The 21,073-nt window shown below is 39.3% G+C and overlaps 1 protein-coding gene across 2 annotated transcripts; it reads right to left on the bottom strand.

The window, feature by feature from the left end:
* Positions 1-107: 107 nt before the first annotated feature.
* On the bottom strand, positions 108-17,279 carry RNF103 (ring finger protein 103; the record flags this gene model as incomplete). Of its 2 annotated transcripts, XR_014235086.1 has the most annotated exons (4): positions 7,390-10,397; positions 10,681-12,389; positions 14,487-14,626; positions 17,054-17,279. XR_014235086.1 is itself a non-coding variant. In XM_082357902.1 (3 exons), the coding sequence occupies 3 exons, from the start codon at positions 17,277-17,279 to the stop codon at positions 240-242; spliced, it is 435 nt and encodes a 144-aa protein (XP_082214028.1). In that variant the 3' UTR covers positions 108-239. The 2 variants fall into 2 exon arrangements, 1 of the variants encoding a protein (XP_082214028.1); XM_082357902.1 differs by lacking the exons at positions 7,390-10,397; positions 10,681-12,389 and adding an exon at positions 108-308.
* Between the last annotated feature and the right edge of the window lie 3,794 nt (positions 17,280-21,073).

Raw genomic sequence — 21,073 nt, 5'->3', positions numbered from 1 at the left:
TAAACTCAACTCTTCCAGTAAACTTTATGCTTAGTGCAGAGAAGAAAGCTGGGGGCTGGTCAAGGTTTGCAAATAGGTATATTTTTACCCAGTATTGATCACTTTTATTCCATTCTTCTTTCAAACGTTCAGCATTATAAATGGTTTTGATCCGTGAAGCTGCATGAGCAGTTATCCACTTAAAAATGTGCTCTACTTCAATCTTGCGGCCGCTGTATTCTTTAAGCATGACTTTCCCTTTAGAAGTACTTGTCTGTGGAACAGACATAATGAGTGTGGATCGTACCCAGCCTCTTCTCCTGCAGTATCTATAAGAGAGGAGACTGTAAGTAAATAGCTAGGCCGCTAGATGAGCTAGCTTGCTTATCTTCACTGCTGTGCATACAGTTTGTCTTTTCCCTGATACATTTCCTTAGCACCTGAAAGATACCCTCTCCCCCAAAACAAATTACCTGTAAACAATCAAAAGTAGTACCAATACCTGGCAGTTGTATAAGAGGAAAAGCAAGCTCTCTTTTTATCATATTTTTCGTTTGTATCTCTGTTTCTTTTCTTTCTCTCTTTTCTTTCTTTCTTTTTTTTTTAAAAGAAAAGTGTAGCTTGAAAAGCCTTAGAGCCAAGAGAATTGGCAAGTACTTCCAGCATCTACTATGAAACTACTAATGCATTATGTGCTAATAAGATCCTAAAGATAATAGGAAAATAATTCCTGTTCACAAAGAATTTAAAATCCTATTAAGGAGACAAAAGTATAAAACTGTATATATTCTATTACTAAATAATGTAAAGGAAGTTAAAAAAAAAGGGAGTATCACTGGGAGTTTGGGCTGGTGAAGATTTCACGAAAAGTTTGGGAATTGAACTAGCTCTCTAAGGATGGTTAGATTCAGGTGGGCAAAGAAGAGAGAAGGAAACAGATTATCTTATATGCTGAGTCCCTGACTTGAATGCCGAGCTCTTTAGGGTAGGAGCCATGCTGTACCCACTTATTAACCCAAGCACACACCACAATGCCTGACACACACAAGCACTGCCATAAAGTAATCTGCACGAAAGCTCACCTAGAAAAGAGCAAGTCCTATATTTTTCTGTACTCTCTCATCTCTTTAATGAGGACCATGAAGAGGGGTATTTGCAGAGATACTCAGAGAAACAATTTCCTTTAAAAAAAAAAAAGTTTTTTTCTAAAAACCTACCATGTGGAGTTTTACAATATATAAATTTACCTCAGTAAAGTTGGAAAAAGGGAAATCTACCATGTGGATACATTTTGTTCACTACAGATTTGTAAGTGGATGGTAATAAATGTTTAATTTTTAATTTTGCTATTCAGAATACTGATGTAAAAATTATAAATGTTATGCTTTACTTAGAAAGTATGGATTATATTTTATTAAATTAAATAAGCATATTATACATTTATATGATCAGATTAAGATAGAAGTCTTGATGTACGTGGCATATGGTTTTATGATGATAATACAATTAATTAATTTTATCTCAGGAATTTCATGATATAGTTTAAGATAAGTGAAGACAACATGTTATGTCACAAAGACAAGGTTAGTAACGACTCTGGGAAACTATCTGGGTGACTCAGGATCAGAGACTACGACTCAGCTTCTTGTTGAGTTGATTTACTTCCTTAACAAGATAGATACCATTAATGTCAATATTGCTTTAATTGAAATGGGTTAAGAATTATATACTCCTACAAAATAAAATATCTTCTATTCTGTAACAGTGTATTTGTCCAATGCAAAATAATAGTTCATTGACATGGTATTTCCACCACCCTCCCCCCAAAACAAGTCAACTACATATAGATAGTTGCCTTATTCACATCTTAAATATCTAACTAGCTTTACTTTTTTAATTGCATAGGATACACATTTCTACTCTTGGTCATTCTGTTCATCTTTCTATAACCACCTCAGAGAATATTTGGCTTCTGATTTGTGTCATAAATTAAATGACAGTCTTTCAAACAGAAAATTTTACTGTGTAAAACAAGCAAAGTCTTATCTTAGTGCATACATTTCTTCATGGAAGAAAACAAATGTACTATGTACTTTCTTTTCAGTTCAGAACTAAGTGACAGTTTTAAGGTTTATCATTTCACAAGAATTTAAGAGTACCCAGGACAATAAAATTTTGTATGTCATCATGTATCTTTCAAATTAAATCATGTTTTCCAGACTTGAAATCCAACACACAAATAAAGTATACCATATTAATTTTAAAACCCCACTGTTAGACAGAAAAGACTAATGTTCATATCAATATAAAAACTTTTTACTGCCAATTTAAAAAACCTTTTTAAAGGTCTGAGTAAGTTCAATGATGACACCACGAAAATATCCTCTAGTTCTTAAAGTAAACCTTTTGAGATCTCTTAGAGAATTTGAAGACTAAAAATGATTTTTAAAAAAACATGACTAGTGAGTTCTGGCACTCCAGTTTCTGGTAAGGCATACTATATTTAAAAAGCAACCTTGGTATTCTGTTCATAAAATGCTGTTTCTTCAGACAAGGTCATTGGTCTCCTTGGCCTTCCTGTCCTGCTCACCAATCTTCCCTTTACTTTCTTTTCCCTGCTTAGCCCATGGGCACGCATCCCTGATTCTTTCACCATAAGCCCTCCTGGCCCATGTATCACTCAGCTCCTGTAATTCCAGTGCCATCCCACTCTTTACTATCTCTGCCCCGCCTCTCCAACCTCCCGATACATATCCCACGTCACTTCCTACTTTCTCCAAAGGTGGGGGGAGAAAAAGAGTAGAGAATAGACCTGACAGGGGAAAGGCCCCTGAGATAGATCACTGGGTTGGGGAATTAGAGGAACTGGGGCCAGGCACAATGGCTGTGTGGGAAAGAAATGAAAACTGCTGCCATGGACAGAGTCAGACACTGTACAGAGTGGGGGTCCTGAATGTTCTTAAGGGGAGCAAAACAGGTCAGGAAAATACTACTATACGATGGGGCCAGCACATCAGAGGCTGTCCTGGAGGCCACGCAAGAGAAGGAACTACAGTCAAAGACAGCAATGTAGGCAGCAGCGTAGAGAGTTTTGCTGTTGTTAAAAATCTGAGATCAAGATGATGACTGAATTATTCAACATATTAAAATGCTTGCTTGCTGAATAACACTATTCTCTGCCCAGTTACACCCTGCATTGACATTCTGAACACGCTTTTCTATTATCTCCCTATTTTGTTCTTCTGTATCTCCATAATCCTCAAAAAAAAAGAAAAAAAATGACCCTGACTAAGCACAGCATCTATGACAAGAATAGTTCTTACTCTAGTTGGAAGACTTTCCAGATAAAAGGAAAGGAACATGACAATACTGAAACTGATACAAGTAACTCTGCATCAAGATCTTCATCTTTGTGATGAAACTAAGGAAGATGACGTAAAAGTGCTTCTTTAATAACAAAAAATTATAGCTGCAGTCAACAAAAAAGCAAAAAGTTGCTCAAAAAAGGTCTCTTCCATCATAAATAAGAGGTGGGATTATCTGAAGATGAAGATGAAGGATTTAGAGGAAACTTGGAGGTAGATTATATGTATCTCTTCACTGCTGCTCAGCTGGTATAGAATCAAAAAGGGCTTTTCAAAAGAAAAGCTAGAAAAATTTGTGCTAAAGTCCACTGGACTCAATTATGATACTTCTGATGCATTTTGCTTTATAAAATTACATTAAAAATAAATTTTAATTTACTATTTCCTTCAGTTTTTCGTGCTGAATAGATCATCTTCACTTTATGTCATGCTTAGTTTCATTTTGAATTCTCTATTGTTATTTAAGAACTTAAGTTAGACTGAAATATGTGTTTGACCTTTATATTTTTGTACATTTCTTTTTACTTGATATTTTCTAATATATTTATAAGTTAGTGTTCAAAATGTATTGTTTAGTTTATTCATTAAAAAAATAAGTTCTGAATATTATTCAATAAATCAGTGATCTTAATACTGACTTTGGCATTATCTGAAAAAAAAATCAAAACATCAGAACTATCATTTATTCTGGTATTGCAATCACCAGTGGGAGGGAAAAAGATCTTTCACTTAGACCATCTGGGAATGATGGAATAAGACCAAATGCCATTGTCTTTGGTGAACACAAGACAGAAATAAGAATGATTTCCTTTTCATAAGAACACGAACACTTACGCTATCTTGGACATTTCAACCAAAGGCATTAGAATATGATCAAGGTTCTGTGGTGAAGATGAAAATGGGAGCTTTGTGGGTAAATGAGGAAACTAAATGTGAGTCAGGAGACACAACAAGTTCCCTTCTTATCCCCAACTTTTAAGGAGTCCTCCTACCACACATCTCAGCCTACACTACAAGTGAGCAAAACAAGGACAGTGAGGAAAATCGAAGCAAACGTAAGCCTGAAGGAGAAGGGCAGGAGAATCTGAGGTGAAGCAGTGGTGGGGGAGGGTTTTCTACAGCGAATGGGTCTCCCATTGAGACCACATATAACGGACATAGATAAGCCAGGCGTATCTACCTACATTAGAAACTACGTAACGTGGGGGCTTCTCCACACATATCATATGCCCCGTCCTCAGCACTGAACAGAACATGCTGTACGTGCTAATCTTTTTTTTAAAAATAAATTTATTTATTTATATTTGGCATTGGGTCTTTGTTTGCGCGTGGGCTTTCTCTAGTTGCATTGAGCGGGGGCTACTCATTGTGGTGTGCGGGCTTCTCACTGCAGTGGCTTCTCTTGTTGCGGAGCACGGGCTCTAGGCACGCGGGCTTCCGTAGTTGTGGCAAGCGGGCCCTAGAGCCCAGGCTAAGTAGTTGTGGCACACGAGCTTAGTTGCTCTGCGGCATGTGGGATCTTCCCGGACCAGGGCTCGAACCTGTGGTCCCCTGCACTGGCAGGCGGATTCTTAACCACTGTGCCACCAGGGAAGTCCAGCTAATCTTTTATTAAATGTCTACTGAATGGATAATTAAATGAACGAATGAATTCAAGTCATAACTTGGAGGAACTGGAAATTGAAATAAAACACATTTCAAAGAAGAAACAATGGAATAATGAAACAAGAAATAATGTGACAGACTAAATACTGGAGATGATGACAAAAAGAAAAACAAAAATGCCTGCAAAGAACTTTGTCTGAGAAAATGGAAAAAAAAAAATAGTAAAGGACAGAAAAAGAAAAGGTAGAAAGGGCACACGGTTTACTAAAGAAAAAGATGAATATGAATTTGAACACCAGGTTTAGGGAACAGAGTCTATCTGGGGTACTTGTATGGCAAATGGAAACGAGTGTCAAAATGCAAACTAGAGGTCCGAATTATGAAAGAAGATTTAGATCAGCACAAAGGTGTCACCTAAAGCCATCAATGTACTGAAGCCTCCTTGGGAAGTAAAACTGAAACAAAAAAGACTGAAGACATACTCTAAAGAGTCACCCCCGTTAGAAACAACATAGAAGAACCAGACAAAAAGAGATCTCAGAGAGAAAGTAAATAACTGCCAGTTATCAAAAACTATTAATCAAATACCTGTGTAACTAACAATGTGCTAAACATGCTAATTAACTTTCAGTTTAAACAGGCTTCGAATACCACTGTCTTTATCACATTAAAAAAATTCTGGTCAGAACTCAAATTCTAAGAATTGCCTAATCAGCTTACCTGGGGTCACTGGAACAGTTAAACGTGCCTGTACGTATTCCAAATCTTGACACCTTTTTCACCATTTTCTCCCAGTGGATTTTACCCACCAAAGGACTTCTGTCATTTGCTATAACCTATTCCCCCAAAAAGAAAAACAGATACTTTAATCACCTAAAATGGAGTCAAACCAACCATTTATATCTATAACTTTACTTTTTTTGAAAAACATATTCTGTTCCTAGGTCTTGTTTACTATGTCATCATATTATCACCGCAATTCTTGTAAAAGGAGCAACTGTCCAGCTGGAAAAGATTTAAAACACTGAATAGAGTACATTAAACTCTCACACTCTGTGGTAGTTATGCAGAGGGGGAGTCAAAACCATATTAAAAAGCTAGCCACATTCTCCTCCATGTGGCTTATCCTCTAGAATTAACTTACACAGGAAGAAAATGGCCCTTGGAGTCATTTCTCTGCTCTGAAAAGAAAATTTTAAATAACCCAAATAAAGCTTACTAAAAATTACCACATGTGGGTTCAACGAGTTCAAATTTCACTTTTTTAAAAGTGTAATTATGGAGCCAAGAGTCAAACACATGTTTTCTATTAAACTATGCTTGACTAAATCAACATACTACTACTATGGCATTTTTCTTAACAATCACGAAGGGTTCTAACATATTAAAAAATTACCATTAATAAATTCTACATTCTTGAACTTCTAACTTCAAATTTGCAAATAGCTTTCAAACAGTTAGGATTGGGAGAAGAAAAAAATTTTTTTTTAAATGTAGATTAACCTTCAAAATATCCAGTGACTTTTCTCAGACTTTCTAATTGTTAATACCCTTTCCCTTTACTCCTTATCTTCCTGATTTTAATGAATAGAGATACCAGTAAAAAACAAACAAAAATTATATATTAAAAACAAAAATAACTAAATGGGAACTTAAAGGAAAGCCAAAAGTGTCCTATGTCCTCATGAACCCATCTGTTTGATTTACTTTAAGCCCAGGGTATACAGGCCAAGTTTATTTTCATGAATGCTATATTACTGATATTATTTAATTCAAAATTACAGCACAATACCCTGGGGGCCTCTAAACTCTCTAGGAGGAAGGGCCATTTTCACGTTCACAAAGCCTCCAGGAAGTGAAATCCCAGGTGACTGTGTGCAATGAGTGCCTGGGAGAGGCAAGAGTTGGTGCAAATACCTCACCTCTGGTCTCTCCGCTGGGAAGTCTAACAAATTTCAAGGGCAGCAGGAGGAGAGAACGTGCATGGTGGTGACAAGTGACTTAAAGTTCACTTTATGTGCCAACAGATTACTGTCCAATAACCTTTGCCATATATCATTGATACTATCATCCTCATACCTACAGAGACACACATAGGTATGTAACACTTTGTAACATAACTTTGATGCTTAATAAATACATACACAAATATACAATTTAGGGCATTGAACAAATGGTTCTGATAGTACTTTTAAGTGAAAATAAATGGCCTTAACGAGGGAGGCACATGTTATTAAAATGCTCAGACGGTTGAGGTAACCAGGAGGAGAGCAATCTGAGGACACGGTCTTAGTAGGTGAAAGCACTTTCTGAGGAGGTTCACACAGGTTACATTACCCAGTAAGTTCCTGGCTTCCACATTTTTCCATTGTCTAAAGGTGCTTTATAAATTTTATCTGAAGAATAAGGGAGATCAAGCAAGGAAGGCTTTTCTTGTCTCTTCTTTTTTTCTTTTCCTACCACTGAAGAGTTAATATGGTAGTTCTTTTTTCCATCAAGTAACCAAAGAAATCTTGAACTTATTTTTCAGATTACTCAGAAGGATTAAGAAATCTCTGTAAAATCATATCGCTATACTCCCTGGTCTTTGCCCTGTTTTTTTAAAATAACTCCCCTTTCACTCCTATTTCCTGATCAAGGCTGCAAATAACCCAGACACTTCAGGTCTGTATTCATAATGACGCTGTGTCAAGGGGTTAATCAAGCGGTTGCTTTAATCAGTGTAGGATTTGGCCCTCAGTCTAGGGGCATCTTTCAGTGAAGATCCTGATCACTGCACAGTCATCCAATGCTAGGAAAGGAAGTAGGAATGAGGGGGCTGTTCCAGGCACCCCTGGTTACAGGACAGACAGCAAAAGTGTGTGAAGAGAGGTGGTGAATATCTCCGAGGCAGGTACATGACAATGTTTAACCCCAGGGCCTTATTTATTCAGCAAGCTATTCCAACATCTGCTTTGAAGAGTGTAGTAATTCCTGACTAAGAGAACCACGCAAAAATGAAAAATCCCTTAGGCAGTGCATGAAAGCATTTTATTTGACTCTTTAGTTATATTTACGCAATTAGAAATTGCTTTGTCCAATGTCCTATATAGTTATATTATTCAACTGAAGGTTTAGCATAAATTAAATTTCGTGGAGGCCAAATTAAACAACCACTAAAAATGTTTTAACAAAATAACTCATCTGGCTTGTCACATGGCACAACAAAATACTCTAAGCCTATTACTACTGTGTCACATCAGTAAGAGTTTCCAAGTTATAGCTCACATCCAAAAGCACGCACAGTGATTCTGAATGGCATTCACTCTGCTGGTGAAAGGGGAAACATTTCTCTGCAGTTCACGAAGGATGTTGCATTCTCTGTGGGGAATATTTTCAGAGACTAGAAAAAACTAGATGAAAGTACAGCCTGAGTTCCAAGTCTCAAGTCTGGAACAGACGTGGCAACACCGGCTAGCAGTGAAGCAATCTTTCCATCCCCCTTCCCAGGGTATCTGCCTCTCTAACCAGCATCCCTACACTTGCTCACCATTGTATTCCCTGCAGCTAGTATGGTGCCTAAGTCAGTTGGGCACTTATTAAATATTTATGTTGAATTAAACTATTTCAGCTTTTTATGGTTTAGTAACTCATTCTCTTACTTCTGATTATATAAGTTCTCTAAAGGCTCCAAGTTTCCGATTTCCGTTATAATTAAAGTCCCTTCCCCAGCAACCTGTCATCTGGGATGTTTTCTGACAAACATTAGCATAACTAGTACCTGGCTATGCAACTGCACATCAATGTTCTTGACCCCAGTCACACACAAAGACTTCCAGTTCAGTGTATTTAAAAATACACTTTTTCCAGAAAAAAAACTACTAAGTTTTTCCTAGTACTAATTTTCCTGGTTTCTACTTTATTGTCTAACAGTTCTTTAGGATCTCTCAAGATGGTAGCACCATCACAGATCATCTAAGTGAGCTGGAAAAGGTAATCTATGCTAAGATTTTTTGCTGGCCCACACATTTTAGTAAACCAAGCTGTAAGCTGTCTTATGGCACAGACTGTAGGTTATTCGTCTTTTTTGCCCTTATCACAGGTTCAGCTGGCACACATTAGATTTCAACAAATATTTGTTAGATGGTTGGATGAATGGATGAAACCAGTGGTTTGCTGGTAAATGTTTAACAACTAGCTGTCTAGAAGAAAACAGAAGCTCTGATTTCTATCATTTACTTATTTCCTTGGTGTAAATACTCCCACATGGCTGATTTCAAGTTACCAACGTGACATCTCTAACTGTGGAGTTGGGAAGGGATGTTAACAATCGCCCTTCATGAAGCAGTTTGAGCTGGCTCCAGCACAGCACTGGAAGGAACTGAGTTGGACAGTGTGAGATGCTAAGTTGCCATATTATCTGATGTCAGTCTTGTGTAGTCCAGTTAAACTTACAAAGAAAAACTGGGCCTCAGGTTATTGCTTACTCCCTTCCACATGTATTACACTGGTATAAGAAAAAACCCACACGCTTTGGCCTATTTTTTAGAGGTGGGTTTTATTACCAATCAGAACATCTGTCATTTCGCTTTTAATACTGTTAATCCCCATACAACAACATGGAGGCTAAATTAAGTAACATAACTCCATATAAAAGGAGTGTAGAGCTATATTTTTCTGCATCTCTCAATATTTCATTATAACAGCGAGTTTCTACTTTCAAAATCATAGACCACAGGGACTTCCCCAGAGGTCCAGTGGTTAAGACTCTGTGCTTCCACTGCAGGGGGCACGGGTTCGATCCCTGGTCGGGGAACTAAGATCCTGCATGCTGCATGGCATGGCCAAAAAAATAAATCATAGACCAACCTAAATATATATATGCAAATTGTATAAAATCATTAAAAGTGAAGATGAGTAATTGACAAAAACAAAATTCAACATCATTTAATTATTTCTTTGGTAGCCTCACTAGCTTTCTTTATGAGTAAACACAAATAAAAGCTCTTCACCAATACAAAATAAAGGATAAGATGGCTTGCCAAGTATTTCGCCTTTAGCATAGTGTCAAGAGAGGAATAAATAACTTAGAACCTCCCTGAACAAAACTACTGTCTAGGAGTAAAAAACAAACAAGTTTTAAAACAGCTAGTAACTCTTTTCAGCCAAACAGGAACGGTATTAACATAATACTACAGTAAATATTGACCTAAAGCTTTACTTTAAATCATATGATGCTTTTCACTGCTACCTCAATTCCACTGATGTTTAATTCCTTATGATGTGACAAAGCCAGTAGAGAACAGATAGCACATCCCTCTTTGAACTTCTTTGAACAAAAGTCAAAATGTAGAAATAGAAATGTTAAGATAAGGATAAATCCATAAAACCCATAATGTACGCTAACTTCTCCATTTCAAAAGCCTATCTACTGGGACTTCCCTGGTGGCTTAGTGGTTAAGAATCCACCTGCCCCACAAGGACTCAGAGGCAAAGAATATACAAATCAATTTTCACTGCAAAGTAAAGGAGCTGTTACAGTGGAGGATTACTGGACTGAATGTCAATATTATGACATAGTATGAGTGTGTTTCATGTTTGGTAATTGCAATCATTGTTGCTTTTGTTGTGGTCATCCATGTACAATGCTTGGTGTCAGTCTATTTATCTCTTGTAAAAAAAAAAAAAAAAAAAAAACCTCTTCAATAAAAATCCTTTTTGGTGGTGGCAAAAAAAAAAAAAAAGAATCCACCTGCCAATGCAGGGGACACAGGTTCAATTCCTGGTCCGAGAAGATCTCACATGTCGTGGAGCAACTAAACCCATGCACCATAACTACTGAGTCTGCGATCTAGGGCCTGTGTGCCGCAACTACTGAGCCTGCGTGCAGCAACCACTGAAGCCCTCGTGCCTAGACCCCATGCTCCGCAACAAGAGAAGCCACCACAATGAGAAGCCCACGCACCACAACGAAGAGTAGCCCCTGCTCACCGCAATTACAGAAAGCCCGCGCCCAGCAACGAAGACCCAACACAGCCAAAAAAAAAAAAAAAAAAAAAAAGCCTGACCAAGAATCTTTTGAAAGAAAAGTAACTTCTATTTGTGATGCTAAAAAGATTGGTAGGCAGCAGAATCAAAGGATCCACAAAACTGGAAATAAAGAGCTAATGAAAGATATGAGGTCAGGTTAGGAACAAAGCAGGGAAACTTAGAATGTTAGAAAGAACTGATAGAAAAAAGATGACTTGGTTCTTTCATGGATTACATAGTGTATTGTTGGTAAAGATGTCCCATATGTGTTGCTGCTTTAGAAACTAAAATTAGTTCTTTCCACCTCATATTACAGAGAATATAGGAGAGACACGGAAAAGCTTCACATGAAAAGAAGTGTGCTAACACTCTGCTTTAATGTAAGGATAATTCGTGAGCAGTAATACATCTTAAAACAATTAGGAGAAAGATATGAAGACCATTAACATGTATTATTCAGAAAATAAACTCATGAGTTACCGAGAAGATAGAAATCATAAGGGATATAGAATGAATTAATTAAATTATAGAAATTCATGTTTCATTTTGTAGTGTCATTCCATATGCAGTGTCACCAAAAAAGATAATCAACCTAGATTATCTTTTATTATTACCAACCCATTCCAGAAAAATAATGAACTGACCAAGTGATGGAATAGCTAAGTCATATACCCATTTATTAAAGTCACATTTTCCCCAAATCAGTAAATCTAGACATCCTTTCAATGACATATAAAGTCTAAAGTGTTAATTATCAGTTATATGCTACCTGAGAGTTAGGTATTCATCTGAGAGTATAATTCATCTGAGTAAGAAAATGATATTGGAAACCTGGGAAGAAAAGAGGAAAGAACTTTGATGTGCTTAAATATTTCTTATCCAGGATACCTAAAATAAATGCAATATGAAGAAGACTGAATTGTTTGGGATCTATGCACCCTCACAGATTAAAAAAACGACAATGATAGAGCAAACTGAAATGAGTCAGCTTCTTTTAAAACAAATAGAAAAGAATGATAATTCAAATTGCTAAAAACTGAATTCTTGAATGTTATCCTTCACAAGAGATGAGATAAATATAATCTGAGCTGAAAGAATGACAAGCAACTGAGAGAGTATTTCTTTTCTGTTTTTAGAAGATATTTTCAATTAAAAAACAAAACAACATGGCCCTCTTTTAGGAGCTTAAACCAAAGTGTCTGTGTTGATTAGCTTAGCTAGCGAGTTCAGAGTGCTGAAGGCACTGTGACTGAGGTTTCGATCTCAATCTTCTCAGTTGTCCTGCCAGAGACTGTTCTTCCAACCCAAGCCAGCCATTTGACAGATGTAAGCCACTGGCCCGAGGGAACACAAGCCAGAGAGTGGTGATCAGTGCAAATCTTGAAGGTCACTGGAAAAATTGTGTCTTACTGCATCATTGACTATTGATGCCTATGAAGTTTAAAAAAACATTTTCAGAGAAAAATAATTCAGTGATTAGAATTTATAATGTTTACAGTCACTACCATTCATTACTTGTTTTTCACTTCATTCAAGTGTCACCTTATCAGGGAATTCTTTGCCACTCTCTTGTCTCCTTACCCTGCTTATTTTTCTTCTTAGCACTTTCCACTAACTGATATTATATTAAATATTTATTTAGTTAGTGCCTCCCTCTCCCAACTGGAATGTGAGCTGCCTGAAAGAGCAAGGACTTAGCCTGTTGTAAGCTCCTGGTATATCTCCAGAGCCTGGTGTACAATTAACTGCTGAATGAACTGTGTGAATTTTGTAACATCTTAAGGGAGTTTAACCCATGCTTATCTTTAATATGACATAGAAAAATAGTAGATCATTTATAAGCCAAGACTATAATGCTAATTAGTGAAGCAGAATGTGTTCGTTGTCTATAGGCAGCACTCTATATACCAAAAGAATTTCCAGACTTTTGACATAGCTTTTTCCAACTTTGGAAGGTGTTCAGCATCTTTACCATTCATCTCTATGGGACCGTTCAATGTGTGGACAAACATGAGACATAGGACATAGGGCAGTGGGACTGGCTATTCAGTTCAATCTCAGTAATAAAATTGAAGTTACCAAAACCAATAAGTCTTCTTCGATCAAACTATCAGAAATAAATATCTGGGAAAAGAAATAGAATAACTATTTATAAGTTAAGGCTTTAAAGATGCTACAGTTTATTTTTTCAATACCAGTAATTTAACACAGAAATAAACTAAAATTTGATGGATAATGTATAGACAATACCCATACCCTCCTCCCAGTTTCTCTGTTTGCTAGACTTAAAAAATGCCGAATTAGATTATCTGGAGGGTAAAAGGTCAAACACAATAGGAAGGTTGTAAGTAAAGGAAAGGTCATGGATATCCAATGCAATCACCTGAAGAATTCCCAAACGTCAACCCGTTAGCCCAGTGGACTACAGTACTATTCTATCTTCTTTAGGTGTATAAGTATTTATTTGAGGCCATGTGCAACAGAATGTCTATCTATCCACAATCATATTGCAAATCAGTGACAGGACCAGATCTGCAAATAAGGTGTCTGGACTCAATAGCTTTTTCTACCCTATTTTGCAGTCATTGTTCTCAGAAAGAAATATGAAGCAGCAATTATTTTGTTGCTGAACAAAATATACCCTGAACCAAACTTTGCCAACCCCAGTGTGAAATAACAAGAACACTGGACAAGAAATGAGGGGGCCTGGGATTTGATTCTGGTTCAATAATCATAATTTTAGCTGAATTCATGTTGCTAATTTATTTAATATGTTACTTTAAGTGAACTTATATTTTAAAAAATTTAAATAACTTTAGACTTTCCCTAAGCAATATTTATGAAATTACATGTTCAATATAATATTGATTTTTCTAATTTACATAAAAATACACAAATGATAATGTGTGTCCACTCATTTACCATGAGTGGCACATAAACCACACTTTGGGAAGCATAAAAGATGATTTTTAAGGCCCTTCATAGCTCTAAAATTCTAATATGCTAATTAAATCTCACAGTTTTGATAGCGTAAGAGCTAGGGTTTAAAATTATAATCTCATCAATTTCATGAGCAAAGTAATAAGTGCCCCCATCATTCCCCACAATAGTTCTTCCTCTATAGGCACAAAGTTGGCTATAGTTCTTTCTTTAGAAACAAAAATGACTTGGATCACTGAATTAAAAACTAGAGTTAACAAAAGCTGAGAGAAACAGCACAAATCACTAAATAAAAGGAATATATATGTGTTTCTTACTTTATAATGCAGATCCAACAACTAAAATGGATTTGCTTCTGCTGATTCTAAACAAAACAGTCAACCCTCTTTCCCCAACACTTCCCTTCCCCCACTCTTTAATTAATTTTCATTTTTGTTGGTCTGCAAAACCTCTTTAAGGGGACACTGGAGCCTCCCTATGAGAAGTGAGTTATGTCTAAGAAACATGACACAAGTACACAGAAGTGTCACCAGCTGGTGACTACTATTTTGGCAAAAATAATTTCACTTCTATCACTGTTTCTAATACCTGAACCAGCCAGATGCCATCTTTTGTGTCTTCTACAAGCTCATAGAAGTGCATTTCACCGCTGAAATTGGTACTAGAAACAGATTCAGATGCTTCTTCTTCTTTGAGTGCAGAATAAAGCTCACCTTCCATCAGGTCACCTGAAGAAAAGAAAAAATAACACTAATAAGATTGCAAAAATCTCATGTTCCCAACTTCAATGATAAATGCTATTTTATACTGTTAAAAAATTATGTCATTGTACTTTCATTGCACTCTACAGAAAAGAAGAGTAGAACCTGAATACACCTATTTAAGATTCATACATTTAGTAAATATGTAAGAAGAACCTTCTATGTGTCAGGCAAAAATGAACAAAACAGATAAAAATCCATCTCCTGATGGAGTTTATATTCTAGTGGCATCATCACATAATTTATTAGGAAATTACTGAATTTATACCAGCCCAAAAAGCCATCACAATATTATTTAGTTTTTGTCCAGGCAACAAATAATTTTTAAACAGTATGATTTATATACTTCTGACTTACAAGAATTAGAAATGGGTTTACAAAATTTGCTATCACCACCTGTGTAACATAGCAACAGGGCTTACATGACTTGGAGGTTAGATACAAAAGTTTACCTATAAGAACAAATTTCATATTCATACACAAATTTACAGTGTAAATTTACACCTTGTATCATCAAATAAAAAGTAAAGAAAAACACGTCAAATTATTTTAACTTTTGTCTTAAATGTTAACAATGCAAAAACAAGCACTGTATCATGACAGCAAAACCATTCACAACAAATATTTAAATTATAAAATTAAATTGCTATACCAAGACCTCTCTGCTATAAAATGTGTGATCTGAGTCATATTTTTGTGAGCTGTGTGTATTCTTTAAATATTATGTGCACTCCTTATACACTCAAAGTTACAAGTATTTTTAGGGCCAGAGGAAGGCAACACTAAATAAAGGTCACAAGAAAAAAAATGTGGTATCACATTACTTTACCATGAAAAATGATTTGGCTTGGGCAGTTAAGGTACTTTTCACTTCTAAACCTAGAAAGTTTATTTATTAGAGATCTTCTACTTTACTTTATTCCCCCTACCCTACATGCCAGCCATGGTAGTAATAAAAGTCACCATAAACCAGTCAGTAAACAAGAGGCACAATTTTATGCAAATAACACACAATTTTACATTTTCTCTAAAGAAAAATGCATCACTTTTACAGAGAGTGTTCCCTCCTCTATCCCAGTAGTGGTCTTAACCTTAACCTGTGAATACGTGAGTGCTCAAGTCCTCTGGAGTTAGTATTCTTGTCTATCATACTACATGGCTATAAGATACTAAATAAGGAAAAAAAAAATTGTCTTGCAAAAGACACAGCTGACAGATACACATGAAACAACAACAAAAAGATAACTATCAGTTTCAATTGCTTCCTACAGCAACCCAGAATGCCTTTCTCAAATTACAGTACATTCCCCTTCCAGGAAGTGTATCTAAACCAAGATATATTTTGTCCAGGGGTGAAAAAAATTAAGCACATTTCTCACCCAGTCCTACCCCAAAACCAACAGTTATTGAAAATGCATTCTTTAAGATGTTAAATATCTCTTAGCTCAATTCTATCCATATGTCTCAACCCATTTAAGCTGATGCAGCCCCTGTGGCACAGAAGGGAAAAAGTAGTTTACACCCAAGATATAAGAATTAAAAAAAAAATCCTTACAGAAATATAAACTCTTTCGAAACAAACAAGATAGGCATTCACAAAAAATATTCACCTTATTTTCACCAAATTTAAAGTATGAAAAGCTAATACTGTGCCCTGTACACTTTCTCTGTATTTAAACTCATTATTTAAAATCTAAATCTTAGAAAAAATTTTTTCTATTTAATTTTGTATCTATATGACATGATAGATGTCCACTAAACTTACTGTCATAACCATTTCATGATGTATGTAAATCAAATCATCGTGCTATACACCTTAAACAGCACGTCAACTATATCTCAATAAATGTGGAAGAAAAAATAAAATAAAAAACATATAAAATAAAATTTAAATCCTAGGCCTAAATGCCTCTTTGATATTAAGTATTCCAATGATGTTTTTCCCTCCGGGTAACTTGTTATTACTATGGTGACAAATGCTGCTATCTACAGGCAACGTTTTGGGGTTTCTCTTATATACTTATGAATTTCAACTGACAAATAATGCTTTCCAATTTGTTTGTAACTGGTTGGCATTTCCGAAATTTGAAAAAAACCCTCAATTTAGTAAACAACACTAAGAAGCTGCACTTTAAACTGTTATTTTAAAATAACCTTAGGAAGACACACCAACACCCCTACAAATAATTCCAGCCCAGCCTCCTCCCAAAAACTGGGATTTACTTTTTTTTTTTTTTTGGTAGAAAACCTGGACAAAGGAAACCCAGGCAGCTCTGGAAGTAGTCTGCTTAACCCTTCCAAGTACCGCCTCATTCTGGGGGACCACCAGGTACGAGGAAGTACGGGTCGTCCCCTCCTCCGAGTGGAGGGGACCCTCGGGGAGCCGATACTCGCCTGACTTTTCCACCAGTTCCCGGACATCCTTCTTCTCGGGCAACCCCGAGTACCCCAGCCCCCGGCACTCCAGAATGGTCTTCAGCTTCTTGAAGCTGAGAGCCACCGGATCCACCAGCTGGGTGGCAAAGATGCCAGTTTCGTACCACACAATGGCCTCAAAAAACCTGGCCAGGACGAACAGGACCAGAAAATAGAGGAGCAAGAAAAAAAGCTTCAGCCACATCTTCCCCTGCGTCTTCGCTCTTTTCAGAGAGCTCAGAACACGAAGGAGAGGAGGGGAGACTGGGGGAGTGTGGGCGAGGGCACCAGCTCGGCGTGGGGTACGGCGCCCGCCGCCGTCACTGCGGGGCCATCCCCGGCGGGAGGCAGGTGGAGTGTGCGGGGGTGAGGAACAGACCAGGAGGGGCAGAGGCGCAGAGCCTCGCGCGGGGCCTTCCAGTCAAGAGGCGAGAAAAATAAAGGGGGAAAAAATTTAAAAGTCCACCCATGAAACCCCGAAAGGAGAGAGGCGCGGGGCGAGCCCGCGGGTAAGAACAAGATGAGGGCCGATTCCCCGGGCGGGGGGCACTGGGATGTGGCGGGGTCGGCCTTCCTGCACCGTAATCTCAAGGGGGGAGGGGGGAGGCCAAAAAAATCATTCAGATTCACAAAGGAAGAGGGGGCCGGGCTGCAGGCTGCGGCCGGAGGGGCGGCGGTCCCGGGAGGCTGTTGGAGTCGGCCGGGCTGAGGCCGGGCTCCCGCGGCGGCAGTCAAGAGGGCGCGGTGCTCGGCGGGGCCAGGCCCGGGGCCCAGCGCCCAGCGCAGGGAGGACCGGCCGCTGCAGCGCCGCGCCCGGCGCCCAGGCCCCAGGCCCCGCCGGCCGCGAAGGCTCCACGAGAAGCGCGGCGGGGAACGGCGGCGGCGGCGGCGAGTGCAGGTTCGCTCAGGCCGGCGCGCGGCGCCTTTCAGGCGGGCGGGCACCGCGGCCCGGCCCAGGAGGGGGCGTCGCAGTCTCTGCAGAGGGAAATGGGGCGCGCGAGGCGACGGTCCCGGAGAAAAAACGCAAAAATAGGCCCGAGACGTCTCCCCAGGGCGGCTGTCGGGCTGCCTCCTGGTCACGCAGCGCTCGCCCCGCTCGGATGGGCGGCGTGGGTCCCGGCCGCCGTCCCCGACGCCCCCTCCCCCGCGCGAGGCCGCTGCCGTCGCCTCGGGACTACAGGATCCTCGGCGGCTACGGCCCAAACCGAGACATAACAACTGACGTCGGCGGCGGGGCGGGGCCTCGGGCGGAGCCACAAGGGGAGCGCCCGCGGGGCGGCGGTGGGGAGGAGAGGGTGCGGGGAAGGAAGGGGGCGCCCAAGCCTGGGGGCGGGAGAGCGGCGCGGAGCCGCAGCCTCAACGCGGTCTCCTCTGCGCTCCCGAAGTTGCCTCTCCAGTGTCTCCTCCTCTCTCTTTCCTTTTGCCCTGCAGATGTTTAGTAAGTGATTTTGTCTGAGGGTTGCAGTTACGACTGTGTCGCTTTGTGTGTTTTTTGGTAAAAATGGGGCAGTTAATCATCCTCTTAAAATAAGTAAAAATAAGAGTACGTGTATGCCAGGTCCCGGTTAACTGGGAAAATTTTGGCGCAGTTGGTTTGAGATGGTAGAAGGTGAAACCCAGAAAACAATGATTTTCCATCTCTAGGTGAGAATGTAGTAGTTTGCGCATTTCTGTGTTGGAGGAGATTTGGTCAAAGGGGGAGGCAGAACCTGGCTCACCCGTCCCTGCCCGTTACAAAGGCCTCCCCACACCCCCTCCTCACCCGTTGCAGTTCCAGTCTCAGGGGCGTTATAAGCCAGGTATCGAAGCGCTGAGTTCCCAGGGCAAAGGTTGTTGGGTGTGGATATGTCCCAGTGCAAATTTTCCGTGCGTTTTCTTTCATTACCCTCGCTGAGTGGGGCACCGCCAGCAAGAGGAACTTACATAAAATGAGCAACGTGGGTGAGCACGCAGTACGCGGTTCTGTAGTCATTTAACCCCGGTAGAGCATACTCTTCCTGTCGATCTCTGTGCCAATCTTGAGGGAGAAGGGGATTGCATACATAAAATGAACACGGCTGGCTTCTACCAGACCCCTTAATGAGGAAGAAGAAGACCCAGAAATTACAAGAGAAACGTTAGCTATTGTGTAAAGCTGTCATATGTCCTGAACTAGGGGTGAAAGTTGTAGGAAGAATGGGGGTGTGATCCTCAGGCTTGGAACAAATGAGGAATGGAAAGCAAAGAATGGACCGTGAGAATGTAGCCTCAGAGTGGTACCCTTTTAGAATAAAGCAAACAAAGGCATTTCAGTGTCCAGCTAGTGGAGGATTATTTAGCGGAGATGGGCCCAGGGACGAGGGAGAAAGAATCAGAGGAGGAGGTGTAGGAATGTACAACCGGCTCTTGGCCTCTGCATGTGTGTCTTAACTAGCGTCAATGTGGCTTTGTTTCCAGGGCTGGCAGATCAACGTGGGAGACTGTATTAAACATTCTAAAACGCTTGGTTCTGAAATTTCAGAATCCTTGGGCATGTCACAGTGATGCTGTTACTGGGTGATATTGCTGTCCAAACCTTGACATATAAAGTGATGTCCTTCATCTCAAAGAAATGTACTCACTGGAGAGGAAAGACTGACCGCAAGAGGGGCAGGTGGGGAAAACTGGGGTGTGAGCTGAGGATGGAACCAGCCAGGCCAGAGTTTCAAATTGGAAAAATATTAGATTGTAGAAGGGACTGGAAAGGAGTTACTAAAGAACACTTTGGACATTTCTTGTTTGTCTTAACTGCCTCCCATCTTCAACACCCTGGATTTGTTCCTCAAGGTTAAAACACTTAGGAAAGATTACAGCACTGATAAAAGAAAACGCAGGGTTGGTGGGAAATAGGGATATGGATATTTACATCCTCTATTGATGGGAATGTACAACCTTTCAGGAGAGCAATTTACAACGTGAGTTAGAAGGCCCCCTGAAATATATGTTCTTTGGCACAGTGATCTCACTTCAGGGAACTTATCCTGAGGAAGGGATAGAATGTGTGCACAAAGATGCATGTGCAGAGTTTTGTTATTGTTGTAAAGTTAATAATAGAAAGAGAGAGAAAAAAAGGGAAAACCCAGATGAACTATTAGGCAGCTACTAAAAAGAAAGATACAGAAACAATAAAGACACATGGTTATGGACATGAAACCATGTCCAAAATATAGTGTTTGGGGGAAAAAGCAGGTTACTGAGAAGTTTGCATAATATGCAAACTTTTTGTATATGTATTAGAAAAATATATATATATATTCTCTAATGTTAACTGTATGCATCTTTATGTGATGGGATTTAGGTGATTTAAATTTTTTTCTCTTGTGCTTTATCTCTATTCTTTTTCCGAAATAATCATACATTATTTTTGTAATTTAAAATTGTGTTTTAAAACATAAAACAGGGACTTCCCTGGTGGTCCAGTGGGTAAGACTCCGCGCTCCCAATGCAGGGGGCCCAGGTTTGATGCCTGGTCGGGGAACTAGATCCCGCATGCATGCCACAACTAAGAGTCAGCATGCTGCAACTAAAGATCCCGTGTGCAGCAGCTAAGACCCAGTACAGCCAAAATAAATACATAAGTAAATAAATATTAAAAAACAAACAAACAAAAAAAGCCCCACTAGAACTGCTTCCCTCGTCTTGAGGTTTAGCAGCAGGAATTCATCCTCCAGGACTCTAAGGGAGGTGTGGGCTGTCCTCCCATGAGGATGATTTCAGTTTCCACTACGCCTAACTGGGCAGATTAATTAGAATTTCTGTTCCAAGACCAGGATGACAAAAGGATGTTTGAAATATTTACCGTTTTTCATAATCTGTTTTTCTAACAGCTAGGCTGCTAATCTGGGTTCAGAATCTCAGGTTCTGTTCATTTGTGGGATGACTTAAATGCCTTATCATTTGATATTGTGGCAAGAGCACGGGAACCATAATTGGAGGGGCTGGTCCAGTGTAGACTAGTATCTACTAGCTGTGTCACCTTGT

Source organism: Balaenoptera borealis (genome assembly GCF_965194805.1).
Source record: "Balaenoptera borealis genome assembly, chromosome: 15".
NCBI classification, from domain to species: domain Eukaryota; kingdom Metazoa; phylum Chordata; class Mammalia; order Artiodactyla; family Balaenopteridae; genus Balaenoptera; species Balaenoptera borealis.
Note: the sequence above shows the minus strand (reverse complement) of the source record. Positions and strands in the feature narration are given on the sequence as shown.